The 11969-nt window shown below is 46.3% G+C and overlaps 2 protein-coding genes across 3 annotated transcripts; both read left to right on the top strand.

Annotated features, from left to right (window-relative positions):
• Nucleotides 1-14: 14 nt before the first annotated feature.
• LOC143327817 (uncharacterized) lies at nucleotides 15-2652 on the top strand. The gene is made up of 3 exons (XM_076742328.1): nucleotides 15-244; nucleotides 512-614; nucleotides 686-2652. Exons 1-3 carry the CDS (start codon nucleotides 128-130, stop codon nucleotides 2335-2337), a joined length of 1872 nt encoding a protein of 623 aa, XP_076598443.1. The 5' UTR covers nucleotides 15-127; the 3' UTR covers nucleotides 2338-2652.
• A 490-nt stretch (nucleotides 2653-3142) lies between these two features.
• apmap (adipocyte plasma membrane associated protein) lies at nucleotides 3143-11936 on the top strand. Of its 2 annotated transcripts, none has more exons than XM_076743483.1 (9): nucleotides 3143-3421; nucleotides 4107-4226; nucleotides 4610-4725; nucleotides 5124-5216; nucleotides 6943-7059; nucleotides 7427-7601; nucleotides 7845-7979; nucleotides 9034-9226; nucleotides 9405-11936. In XM_076743483.1, exons 1-9 carry the CDS (start codon nucleotides 3330-3332, stop codon nucleotides 9612-9614), a joined length of 1251 nt encoding a protein of 416 aa, XP_076599598.1. In that variant the 5' UTR covers nucleotides 3143-3329; the 3' UTR covers nucleotides 9615-11936. The 2 variants fall into 2 exon arrangements, with proteins under 2 accessions (XP_076599598.1, XP_076599599.1); XM_076743484.1 differs by having other exon boundaries at nucleotides 3163-3421; nucleotides 4110-4226.
• The last annotated feature ends 33 nt before the right edge of the window (nucleotides 11937-11969 follow it).

The raw sequence follows: 11969 nt of genomic DNA, 5'->3' as shown, positions 1-11969 counted from the left end.
AAGGAACAGGAAGTGTCGCAAACTGCTCAGCAATGGCGGCTCAGAAACAACAACACACACGAATCATCTGTGGTGTTTCGTTTTTAGGCGTCAGTTCTTGTTAAAGTTTACTTCGTATTGAAATGAAATGTCGTCCTCTGCCGAGCGGCTGGTGTCGGCCATCTTGGAGGAGTTCATGTTGGCGGCGGTGGCTGAAATCTGTCAGCGAGTCAAAGTGAAGTCGGATGAAGGCTCAGAGGCTGAGGTCAGTCAGCAACATGGGTCATTACCGGGACACGCTGGTGTGAAGACTAGCTTCCGTTACCGTGGTGCTTTTATTTTATGTTTTTGTCTAAATAATGTCAGTTATTTAAGTTAAAACAATACACACATTTCTGAGTACATGTTTAATCTTGTCATTATAATCATCCATAAATGTAAAAATTAGTTCTATTTCTTGTGTGTGTGTGTGTGTGTGTGTGTGTGTGTGTGTGTGTGTGTGTGTGTGCGCACGCACGCGTACCCATTGCAGGAGCAGCTGCTGGCTGTGATGAAGAGGCTCTGTGCAGCTCTCCTGCAGGAGCTGAGGAGGCTGCTAGAGGAGAACCAGGAGCTGCGGGAACATCAGCAGGATGGTGAGAACTTGTCATGATGTTCTGGAGCTTCGTGTTTGTTCTTCCCTCACTGATGATCTCTGTCTCTGCAGTCGAGCTTTTGCAGGACTCCACCCATCCTACAGTTGAAGGAGACAGTCAGGTGGAGGTGAACCACCAATCAGACAGCCCCACAGGTGAAACCAGCCAATCAGAGCAGACTCCTCTGGCAGGCAGCGGACGGACCTTCAGCTGCAGCGTCTGCGGCAGCAGCTTCTCCAGACGGACCAACCTGAGCGCTCACCTGCGGGTCCACAGCAGAGAGCGGCCCTTCACCTGTCCCACCTGTGGGAAAACTTTCTCCGCCCAGAGCAGTGTCAGAGTCCACCAGCTCACCGTGCACAACAAGCAGCGGCCCCACCGCTGTTCTCACTGCGGGAAGGTGTTCGGCACCCGCAGCCACCTCAGGACGCACCAGGCCTCCAGCTGGCGGCGCCACAGCCGGCCGCTCACCTGTTTGACCTGCGGCCAGACGCTGGCAGCGAGGTGCTGCCTCCGAGAGCACAGACTGACCTGCCAGAGGACAGACGAGAGGTTCAGGTGTGCAGAGTGTGGAAAGGAGTTCTCCAAACACAGTTACCTGTCCGCACATAAAAGAGTCCACTTGAAGGACAAACTGTTTAAATGTCCCACCTGTGAGAAAGGCTTCACCACGCGCCGCAGCGCACACGTCCACCAGCTGACCGTCCACAGAGGATTGAGGCCATTCACCTGCAGCATCTGCAGGAAGACATTCAGCCAGCAAAGCGGCCTCAGAGCTCACCTGAGGACGCACACAGGTGAGCGGCCGCACACCTGCGAGCAGTGCGGAAACAGTTTCTCCAGCAGGAGCAGTCTGTCGGTGCACCGCCGCGTCCACACCGGAGAGAAGGCCTTCAGCTGTGAAACCTGCGGGAAAAGCTTCAGTGTGTCCGCCAACCTGCGTCGCCACCAACTGGTCCACTCTGGTCAGCGGCCGTTCAGCTGCGACGTGTGTGACCGCAGCTTCACGCAGGCCGGACACCTGAAGGTGCACCGCGCCGTGCACAGCGGCGAATGGGCGTTCATCTGTAACGCCTGCGGGAAGGGCTTCAGACAGCGTACTGCGCTGCTGCTGCACGAGCGGAGCCACGCTGGCATCAAACCGCACAGCTGCGGTGAGTGCGGAAAAAACTTCTCCTCGTCCACGACACTGAAACGCCACCAGCTGGTCCACAGCGGGCAGAAAGCTCATACCTGCGACAAGTGCAGTAAGAGCTTCAGTAGCGCCCAGATCCTGAAGACTCACCTGAAGCTGCACAATGGCAACAAGCTGTTCTCCTGCGACGTGTGTGGCCGCGGCTACAGCTCACTGAGTTACCTGAAGACGCACCGACGCAGCCACTCGGAGGGGAAGCCATTCAGCTGCGCTCAGTGTCAGAAAAGCTTCACCACGCAGGCAAGCGTGACGCTGCATGAGCGCACGCACAGCGGAGAGAAGCCATATGTCTGCGAGGTCTGCGGGAAGAGCTTCAGCGTAGCGCAAAACCTCGTCAGACACAAGCGCGTCCACAGCGGAGAGAAGCCGTTTGAGTGCAGCATCTGCGGCAAGAGATTCAGCCAGAACAACAACCTGAAGACTCACCAGCTGGTTCATACGGGACAGAAGCCGTTCAGCTGCTCCGCCTGCAGCAGGAGCTTCACCTCCAGGAGGAGCCTCAGGGAGCACAAGTGTGACTCCACGTGATGGACCGCAGGCTGCAACATCCTGAAGGGAATATAAAAGGAGACATTTTGTTTGGGTCTCTGCTGGTTCAGACTTTGAGACTCAGTGGTTGAATGTGAATAACTGCACTGACTGACAGTTAAAATCTAACCAAATATGACACAGCAGACTTTCTGCCTGTTTCTACCCGTCTGTGTTTTTGTACATCGATCTCAACCTGAAAACATTTTAGTCAACAAGTTTGGAAGTGATCAAAATATGAAAATATGTTAAAATATTCTGTCCAGAATGAAACACAGCTGCTCCAAGGGTCCAATAAAAGACATTTTCATTCTGTTTCAGTCACTTATTGTTTCAGTTTAATGTTATTATGTCCTGCTGTGGAAAGTTACTCTGACAAGAAAAACAAAACAAGTTGTTTTTCCTCTTTTCTTTCAGGGATTTGAAATCTTCAGCAGTCATCTGATCTGTGGCTGCACCAGTTAAAGATGAAAATAACATGTTTTTAGGCTGTGCTCCCTCTCAGGTTTATGATCATATTTTTTACATTTTCCTTTTTCTTCTTAAGGCTTAATTCTTTTAACTTTTATCACTTTGTTTCCTTTAAGTTTATTTCAAAATTCCAATTCAATATTCCTTTTTTAGTCCTGTGAAGGGAAAAATGGTTATTTTAATTTAAAATATGTGCTGTATGTTTCTTTTGTATTTTCATTTGTTATTATCTAATGATTATTAGATTATCTGACGTTTTTAACGTTTTTTATTGAAGTTTTTAATTAAGAAGAAAAAACGCTCAGGACGCGGTTGGCGGTGGGTCTTTTATTTTGAAGTCGCGGACCGGAAGCTGTCGGTCGTCGTTGTAAACAGAGTAGGTGGGATGTGTCGCCGCTTCGCTCCGGGTCCATTCCCTCTGTACCCGGCGTAAACCTCAGCACGGAAAGCAGCTCCAGCTCCAGGACAGCAGCTTCACCGAACAGAACCGAGCCGAGCCGAGCTAACCGTCCGAGTCCAGCATGAATGAGACGGAGGGGCTCCGGTTTCGGAGGGTTCACAGACCGCAGGTCATCACCGACGAGCTGCCGGACCATCGTCACAAGGGATCCGGGTAAGAACGAACCAGGAGCGGTTTCTGAGCCACATCCCGGTGTGGACCTGAACCAGGAACACCTGGCGGAGGCTAACGTTGTTAGCATCGCAGTTTGCTGCAGCCTCGTGAACATGGAGGCCGCCGCTGATCGATTCAGGATGACTGATTATCGATTATGGATATAATAGGAAGTGTGTTCGTCTGTGTTATTGATTAGAACGAGTTGATTTCAAACCGGAAACTGAATAGAAACCGAGCAGGTGCTGAGATGATTGATCCATCAGAAGCTGATTTGTTTCCGATGAACCAATCATCAATACAGGAGAGCTGATCACATTCCTCTGCTGATGCGGTTTGAGGTGAAGGTTTATTAAAACTTTTAAAGGTTTGATTTAGAGCTTGTAACAATGGAGAACGCTGTACCTGCATACCTGTAGCGATTCACCTGAGCTGCCCTGAAGGCTCACGTCACTTCTGATCACAGCAGGTTCAAACTTGTTTCTGTTGCTTCACAAAAACATTCTGACAAAGCAACGTCATTTCTGTGAAAACAACTTTTATGTGTGTCTGTTAGCTGCGTTAGCCGTGTTAGCTAACAGCTAAAGTAAAGAGCGCGGGGACCGAGGACAGATCCCTGAGGAACCCGCAGGACATCCGGGCCTGGACTCAGGTTCTAGTTAAAGGTCTCTGTGGTTGTTCCTAGCAGCACCTACAGTGGGAAGGTTTTCCAGGTGACTCTGCTCTCTCTGGGCGGCTTCCTGCTTCTTCCTCTCCTGGTCATCATCCTCATCCTGGAGTCTCCCATCCACCCAGAAGTGTTCAGGTCAGTGTTCTTGTTGGTGAGTTCAAGGACAATCTGAAATGTGAGATTTATGAGCTCAGGTTTCCTTAGTGAAAATGATGGCCTCGGCCGCAGATACACTCAGTAAATATGGTGAAACAGCACCTCTGCATTTTTCATTTTGATGTTTTATTTCACATGGTTTTTGAATTCAGACGTTAGCAGAGGTGGTGAGGTGGACCACCTCCCCTGAGCCTGTTTCCACAGTGTTTAACGCTCTGCTCCAAATGTTTCAATTATTTTTAAAGAAAAATAAGAATATTCAGTGAATAAAGATTCAGAAGTAAAACAGTCACGTTTTTCTTTACTTCCTTCCTGACGCTTGTATCTTTCCTGCCCCCTGCTGGTTGTTTTGTGTCCTGCAGCCTGAAGGAGCCTCCGGAGATGAAGGGCTGCTGGGAGCCGAACCTGAAGCTCCGAGAGGCTCAGAGGCTGTTTGAAGACCAGATCACCGGACCGGAGTCCATCGCCAACATCGGAGGTCAGCGTGAGGTTTGGTTCAGTTTAAAGAGTTTAAAGTTGAGTTTGAAGTTTAGTCTTGAGTGTAAAGCTCAAGTGGGATCGGTCTCGGGGTAAGAGGTGAAGAGGCTGCTTGCTAAACACGTGAAAAGGTTTCTTCAGATTTCCTCAGTTTGGCTTCTGGCTGCAGCCACAGAATCAGACAGAGGTCAGAGGTCGCGCCTGCTGCAGTCATTGTGAAATGTCTTCGTGTCGAGCTTCTGAAAGGCCCCAGTGAGGGTTTCTTCATCTTCATGGCTTCATACTCAAACTGCCCCCATTAAAACTGACGTCCAGAGAGTTTTCTTTGGTCCAAAGCTCCATGATGAAGACCATGACGAAGACTGAGAGCTGACAGATGTTTGTCTCTTCTCTCTGCAGATGTTTTGTTCACTGGAACGGCCGACGGGAAGATCGTGAAGCTGATTGGTCGAAGAATTTTCACGGTGACGAGACTCGGAAAACTGCCGTGTGGTGAGAAAACAAACAGAGAGCTTTAAAGATTCAGTTTAAGTGACTAATTATCAGGTTTAGTTTAAGATTCAGCTCGTTTTAAATTAGAGATTCAGTTTAGTTCACTTTTAAAGTTAAACTTGAGGTTTAGTTAAGTTTAAAGTTGATTCAGTTAAGTTTGATCTAAAGTTTAGTTCAGGCTTCCGTTTAAAGCTTAGTTTGGTTTTAAACTTTACAACTAAAATGTAAAGATTAAAGTAACGTAAACTAAAAAACACTGAACTAAAATGACGTTTTCACACTTTAACAAAAAAAATCCAAATTTTAAAAACTTTGAACGAACTGAATGTCAATGGGACGTTTGCCTTCGTTCAGTTTTAAGTTTAGCTGATTCAGTTTAGTTCAAAGTTTAGTTAGCTCGTCTTGTTATTTTTATTTTTCGTTCAGATACAAATATTCATTAATTGATAGATGACAGACAGACAGATGAGTCAGCGTGTCTTCGGCTCAGGCGCTGACCTTTAACCTGGACTCGTGTGGACACACAGGCTGTGGCGTCTCGTCTCTGTTTGTCTTTGGTTGCTTCATTCTGGAGTTTCAGCCTGTTTCTCAACCGCTGAGTGAAAACTGTTGGAAGCAGCGACGTGTTGACATCTTCATCTGCTTCCTGCTCGTTTCAACATTAAACAGACAAACGCAGAGATTCAACATGAGACCAACAGTCGGACAGAGTGCGAGACTCTGATCCCAGAGTCACTTTGCTCCACTCTGCTGGTTCTAGTTAGAAGGAGTCACTTGATCTCAGCCTGGATTTATATGAATCCTGTGAAAGTCACTTTACGCTGCTGTGCTCAAGTCTGGAGAAGCAGCACAGAACAGCACCAAAACCCACTTTATCAGTTTAGGTTTAATTTGCACTTTATTTAGAGAAGAAGAGAAACTGAAGCCTTTATATCCATCTGAGCTTGATCGGTTACTTTGTAGGGTTTTTGTGAATCCAAACTGAGTCATTCAGTAACTCTACTGCAGCTCATACACTGACTGCTGAGAAGCACCTCACACAACCCTGCTTCTCAGGCCTGAACCGTCCCTTTAAAGGAGGAAACTGACGGTTTCAGTGGCAGGAGACACTCTGAGTCAGTTTTTATTGTGAAACAGGAAGTCGGAGCAGAGATGTGAGGACAGGCTGAGAGCAGTTTACAGACTTACTGATGCTTCAGCTCAGTTTTGACTGCAGTCAGGTGTGAGTCAGCGGGTGTGTCAGAATGGAAGTGAGGATTAAAATGAACTTATTTTGGCGGTTCTTCAAACAGGAAACAGCTAACAGTGACGTTTGGACGGAGCTGCAGCAGCTCGTAGATTCATCATCAGTAACTCACGACCTTCAAACAAGGGATTTACTGAATCAGTAAAACTTCTGTTGCTAGGAAACATCTGTAGCACTGTCCAATCAAGAGCAGTCAGCTGTGTAAACAGGAAGTCACTGTAGCATTATGATGAAGGGGATTGATCGGGTCTGTGTAAATGTGGGTCTGACTGTTCTGTTGAGATCTGCATTCATGTCTCACAGACTCGTCGTTCTGGTCTGTAGTCAGACATCACATCTGAAAGCTTCACGGGCTCATTATAAAAGTTGAACGTGATGCGTTTGAGCAGATGAAGAAACAAAATTAGAATGAAAGTGATCCAGTAGAAGCTGATAAACACCAACAGTCCGCGGGAGGTTTTATCAGTGTGTGTCCTGCAGGGTCCAGAGAGGAGGAGTCCAGCTGCGGGAGGCCGCTGGGGATCAGGGTCGGCCCCAACGGGACTCTGTTTGTAGCCGACGCTTACCTGGGTCTGTTCGAGGTCAACCCCACCACAGGTGAGCTGCTGCAGGCCTCTCAGGGTCTCTTCTTCGTGGGTTTCTTCCAGCTGTCGCACATTGAGCAGATTGTCTTTATTCAGTGTGTGACGTGTTTTATTTTTTTACTCTTGGTCTCCGCCAGCGTCCACAGACCACAACCACGGGTCGATGGTGGTGGACTCTGACACTTCATTGTCTCTTGTGTCGTGCTGCCATTAGCCACGTTAGCTAGCATGAGCCGCAGCGGCAAACAGTGCTGATGGTCAGTGTTGACAGTTTCCGTCAACGAAGACGTGAAAAGAACAAATCAGTTCAGGTGTTCAGGTAACAGATGGATGAGGGTCTGAACTCCACTGTGTCTCCATCTGTTGTTTTTTCTGTGCAGGTGATGCGACCAGGTTGGTGTCGGGTGGTCAGGTGGTCGCTGGCAGGAAGCTGTCGTTCATTAATGACCTGGCGGTGACTCAGGATGGAAAGAAGGTGTACTTCACCGACTCCAGCAGCAGGTGGCAGCGCAGAGACTTCCTGCACCTCATCATGGAAGCCACCGCCGACGGACGGTACGGTAACAATTATTAGTAGTAGTAGTAGAAGTTAAAGTGACCATAAAACGATGAATTGATTTTTTTTATGCATTATTTAAATTTAACTTCATCTGATCACGTTCTTACAACTTCAAAAAATGGATCAATGTGTTGATCAATTAGATGCAAACATGCTAAAAGCCTATGAAAGTCCTGCAGATGTTTCACATTAAAAGCCTTCTCATGGTCACTTCCTGTTGTTGTATTTCCTCCTGTCAGAGTGTTGGAGTACGACACCGAGAGCAGAGAGCTGACGGTGGTGATGGAGAACCTTCGATTTCCAAACGGCATCCAGCTGCTGCCCGACGAGGAGTCGGTGCTGGTGGCAGAGACCACTATGGCCCGGATCCGCAGGTAACACACCTGTACCTGCACCTCCACCACCGTCAGCTCAAAGCTTTATTTCAACTCGACTGTTTGTGAAACAGGCACATTTAGACTCCTTCAGTTAGTTTACTGGAACTGTAGTTAAAAGCAAAGATGAGAATCAAGTTCCACCGTGAAGTCCTTCACAAAATAAAAATAAATGAACTCAAAATAAAATTGGTTAATAGCGACCACAACAAAGAAAACATCCAGAACTTAATCTTCAAACCCTTGTTATCGTGTTTGATTTTATTCCTCAGTCTCCGATCATTCATATTGATCAGACATTGATAACTGCACTTCCTGTTTGGACAGAGTCAACACTCAGATCATCTCTGGTTCATATATGATGAAGGTTATATAACCCTCTCTGTGATGGAGGAGGAGGAGGATGGCAGGGAGGTTGGCTCTCTTTGTTGCCACGGAAACAAGCTGCTGCCCTCATTTTAAGCAGAGTGTGTGTGTGTGTGTGTGTGTGTGGTCAGTGCTTGTAGTGGGAGGTGTTGACTCGTTGGTTTATTTTCATCCTTCCTGCTGTGATGGAGACACTCTGAGCTCAAACTGAATCCTCTGAAGTGTGAATGTTACTCTCGAAGATTACAAATAACGTTTCAGATATTCAATGACCATTCCGTCAATACCCACTTGACTGTAGCCCAGGACTCCATTCCATTCTGGTCCGTTCTGGTCCACGTGTCCTGGAAGTGTCCTGGAATTCCAGTCAAATATGGTTTGAGTTCATTGAGAAGAACCAGTTCAGTGTTTGTGATCAGGACTTCAACATGTCATAAAGAACCGACGATAATGTAGTTGGAAGCAGCTGTGAGGACATTTTGAAACGTGCAGTAACTTCAACAATCCTTTAATTCAGGAGATAAAACAGAATCAGTCGTTTGCAAACGAAATGTGTTTACTGACTGAAAATGTTTACGAAGAGTTCCCCGAGCGTTATAATGACGGAGTGATGTATCACTCATCGTTATAATCAGAAGCACTGAAAACAAACAAACTTCACACTCCACTGTCTTTCTGTCCGTCTCAGAGTTCATGTTGCCGGTCTAAACAAAGGCGGGATGGACACGTTCATGGACAACCTGCCCGGCTTTCCCGACAACATCCGTCCGAGCTCGACTGGAGGTTACTGGGTGGCCATGTCGGCGGTGCGGCCAAACCCCGGCTTCTCCATGCTGGACTTCCTGTCCCAGAGACCCTGGATCAAGAAACTCATCTTCAAGGTAAAACAGATTCAGAGGACCAGGTCCCGACTCCCAGCTGGTCCTCAGAAACCAGAAAGCATTGACAAGTATATGATCTTGATATGATCTGTACTTCCTTCCATCCTTCCGTCCTTCATTCCTTCTTCCTTCCCTCCTTCATTTCCCCCCCTCGCCTCCCTGTCACTCCTCCTTCCAGCTCTTCAGTCAGGAGGTCCTGATGAAGTTCATCCCTCGGTACAGCCTGGTGGCGGAACTCCACGACGGCGGCATCTGCACTCGGAGCTTCCACGACCCCAACGGCCTGGTGGCAGCCTACGTCAGCGGGGCCCACGAGCACGACGGGAGTCTGTACCTGGGCTCCTACCGCTCGCCATACATCGCCAAACTCGACCTGCGTAAGGTCTAAAAAGACACAGAGGAGCGGACAGACGGACATTCTCGACTTCTCTGCGAGATTAGGACGAACACAGCGCTCCTCGCTAATGATGATGTCACGACACACCAGGAAGTGAAATTAAAACGTCAGACTTGCATGACGGTCCGTCAGCGGCTCTGTTCCAGAGTGAAGTTTCTCGACTGCAGTTCAACTCAAGATTAGGTTGAAACATTCGGGACGTCCAGAGGTTGAACCGCAGTGACATCACCTAAACAGGAAGTCCTGCTGAGCCAAAGAGCACACGCTTCCTGTCAGCTGATCTGTTTTAATGAGCAGCACCAGGACTGAGGATCCAACGTCACCACGTTTTCCTACAGACCGAAATGTGTCGGCTGTCAGACACTTCAGATTGATTATGGCCGCCATCAATTAATCCAGTCAATCAAAATTCTCATTATATTCAGATACGTGACAAAGACTCACATGTGAGAGGCTGCAACAAGCAAATGTTGACATGTTAAACTAGTTTCTGATTTATTTTTTTGTTGATCGACTAAGCAATTAATTATTTCATTATTGATTAATAATCTGATACTTTGATCAGTAGTTCCTGATTTCTCCAGTTTTAGTGTTTGTATTTGATGTTTTGCTGTTTGGCTGCTTGTGTTCAGATATTTAACAACTTTAGCTTCTTTTGTTCAATGAAGAAATGTTTTGCAGAAAAATTTGTTTCCCTTTTCCAGCGTGAGGTATCAGAAAAGTGTTGGTTTGATGTTGGACTGAAACTCAGGAACTGATCAGGACAAATATGAGAAGATGTGAAAAGTCGAAGAATCACTCTGATCTGCTGAAAAAAAGCTAGCTCAAGCTAATCACTTGCTCACCAATGGGTTGTCGTGTTGGGTTAGCTTGCTAGCTTGCTCATTGTGGAGCTCACTGGCTCACTCGGTCAAACAGGAGGAATTTCTCCCTCCAGGCTTTGTATTCAATATGTGTTATCTGGGTTAGCATTAATGCTGCTGCTAGCTGCCATTTCTCACTTTAATTTGTTAGTTAGCCGGAGCCAAGATGTTTATCAGTGTCATTATTTCACTATGAAGGCTAATTTTACTGGTTTCCAGCATTATTCTGATTACTGAAGATGTTTATGAGCTACCAGAACTCATTATAGGAGCCCCCCGCAAACATCCTCGATTCTGAAAATGTAAACCCGAAACTTGAAGTTTTAATTCATTTGCCATGTTTTGTTGTTTTCAGACACTGAAAATTTAACATCAAATCAGAAAACGCAGAGTATTTCTAAATATTCACAGGTCAGAATCTGTCATGTAACATTTAGCATGTTAGCAAGTTAAAACATGAAAAAGTTAGCGATATGTAGCAATATTTAGCATGTTATCTTGTCGACGGGCTAAATATTCAGCATGGTGACCTGCTGATATTCACACGCAACATTTAAAGTAACCAAACCTAAAAATGTAAAAAATAATATACTAACAACTACTGATGCTAACATGGCTAACAGCTCGTAAAGCTGCTAACGTGTCACATTCGCATCATATCGTCTCATCGTGTCGTACAGACCATAGTTTTGAGTAGTTGAAGGAAATAAAGTCACAATACCAGAATTTTAAACTTCGTAAGTCCAGGCTCACAGAGTCCAGTCATCTGGCTCAGAGGAAGTCAGTGAACACGTTCCAACACATTTGTAATGATGTAAATAATAATGAACATTATTATTTCTGACCATGAAGGCCAAAACCTTCTGTATGTTGTTAGTATTACTCTTAATATCGTCTCTTACCTCACTTGTGAACAGGAAGTGGTTGACGTTTGACGTGAGCACTGAAGCAGATTAATGTTCTCTGTCAGCAGCTTTACTGATGATGTTTAAAGCCACGGTGTTACAAACAGAATTGTCTTGGTGCGTTGAAATGTAGAACCATCTGATCACTGATCACCACCTCTGATCACTTCTCAATTGTCTCCGCATCTCAAACGTAGGTTTGATGGTCCTGGTGCTGAGATCAGGGTTCAAACACTAAGATGAGATGATTGAGATGAGATAACGAGCCTGAAACTGTTCGATCTGCAGCTGTTTCCAACCAGCAGATGTTTGATTGTGTTTGGTGTTGAGTGGTGAGAAGTTCTTCATGTCCAGGTGCCAAACGCTTCGCTCGGTCACGAGGATCCAAGAGGTTTGATTCTATTTTTAGCGTCTCAGCTGAGTATTTTTAGCTTCCTGTTACATGACGACGCATTGAAGTCTCTTTCTTTCTTTGGATGAACGTGTTCTGCAGCTTTTCAGCTTCCTTTGAATCAAAACTGAATAAAATCCGCAGTTTGAATGAAGCCAATAGAGTGTTTTTGTTCTTGTCCAGCTTA

Source organism: Chaetodon auriga, chromosome 11, assembly GCF_051107435.1.
Source record: "Chaetodon auriga isolate fChaAug3 chromosome 11, fChaAug3.hap1, whole genome shotgun sequence".
Lineage (NCBI taxonomy): Eukaryota > Metazoa > Chordata > Actinopteri > Chaetodontiformes > Chaetodontidae > Chaetodon > Chaetodon auriga.
The sequence above is the reverse complement of the archived record's forward strand: the minus strand, read 5'-3'. Positions and strand labels throughout refer to the sequence as shown.

What these genes read in the sequence shown, in the direction of transcription:
- LOC143327817 (XM_076742328.1), top strand. Translation starts at nt 128, where the DNA reads ATGTCGTCCTCTGCCGAGCGGCTGGTGTCGGCCATCTTGGAGGAGTTC. An exon ending in ATGAAGGCTCAGAGGCTGAG is followed by an intron (nt 245 to 511) that starts GTCAGTCAGCAA and finishes TACCCATTGCAG; the next exon opens with GAGCAGCTGCTGGCTGTGAT. An exon ending in GCGGGAACATCAGCAGGATG is followed by an intron (nt 615 to 685) that starts GTGAGAACTTGT and finishes CTGTCTCTGCAG; the next exon opens with TCGAGCTTTTGCAGGACTCC.
- apmap (XM_076743483.1), top strand. Translation starts at nt 3,330, where the DNA reads ATGAATGAGACGGAGGGGCTCCGGTTTCGGAGGGTTCACAGACCGCAG. An exon ending in CATCGTCACAAGGGATCCGG is followed by an intron (nt 3,422 to 4,106) that starts GTAAGAACGAAC and finishes GGTTGTTCCTAG; the next exon opens with CAGCACCTACAGTGGGAAGG. An exon ending in GTCCATCGCCAACATCGGAG is followed by an intron (nt 4,726 to 5,123) that starts GTCAGCGTGAGG and finishes TTCTCTCTGCAG; the next exon opens with ATGTTTTGTTCACTGGAACG.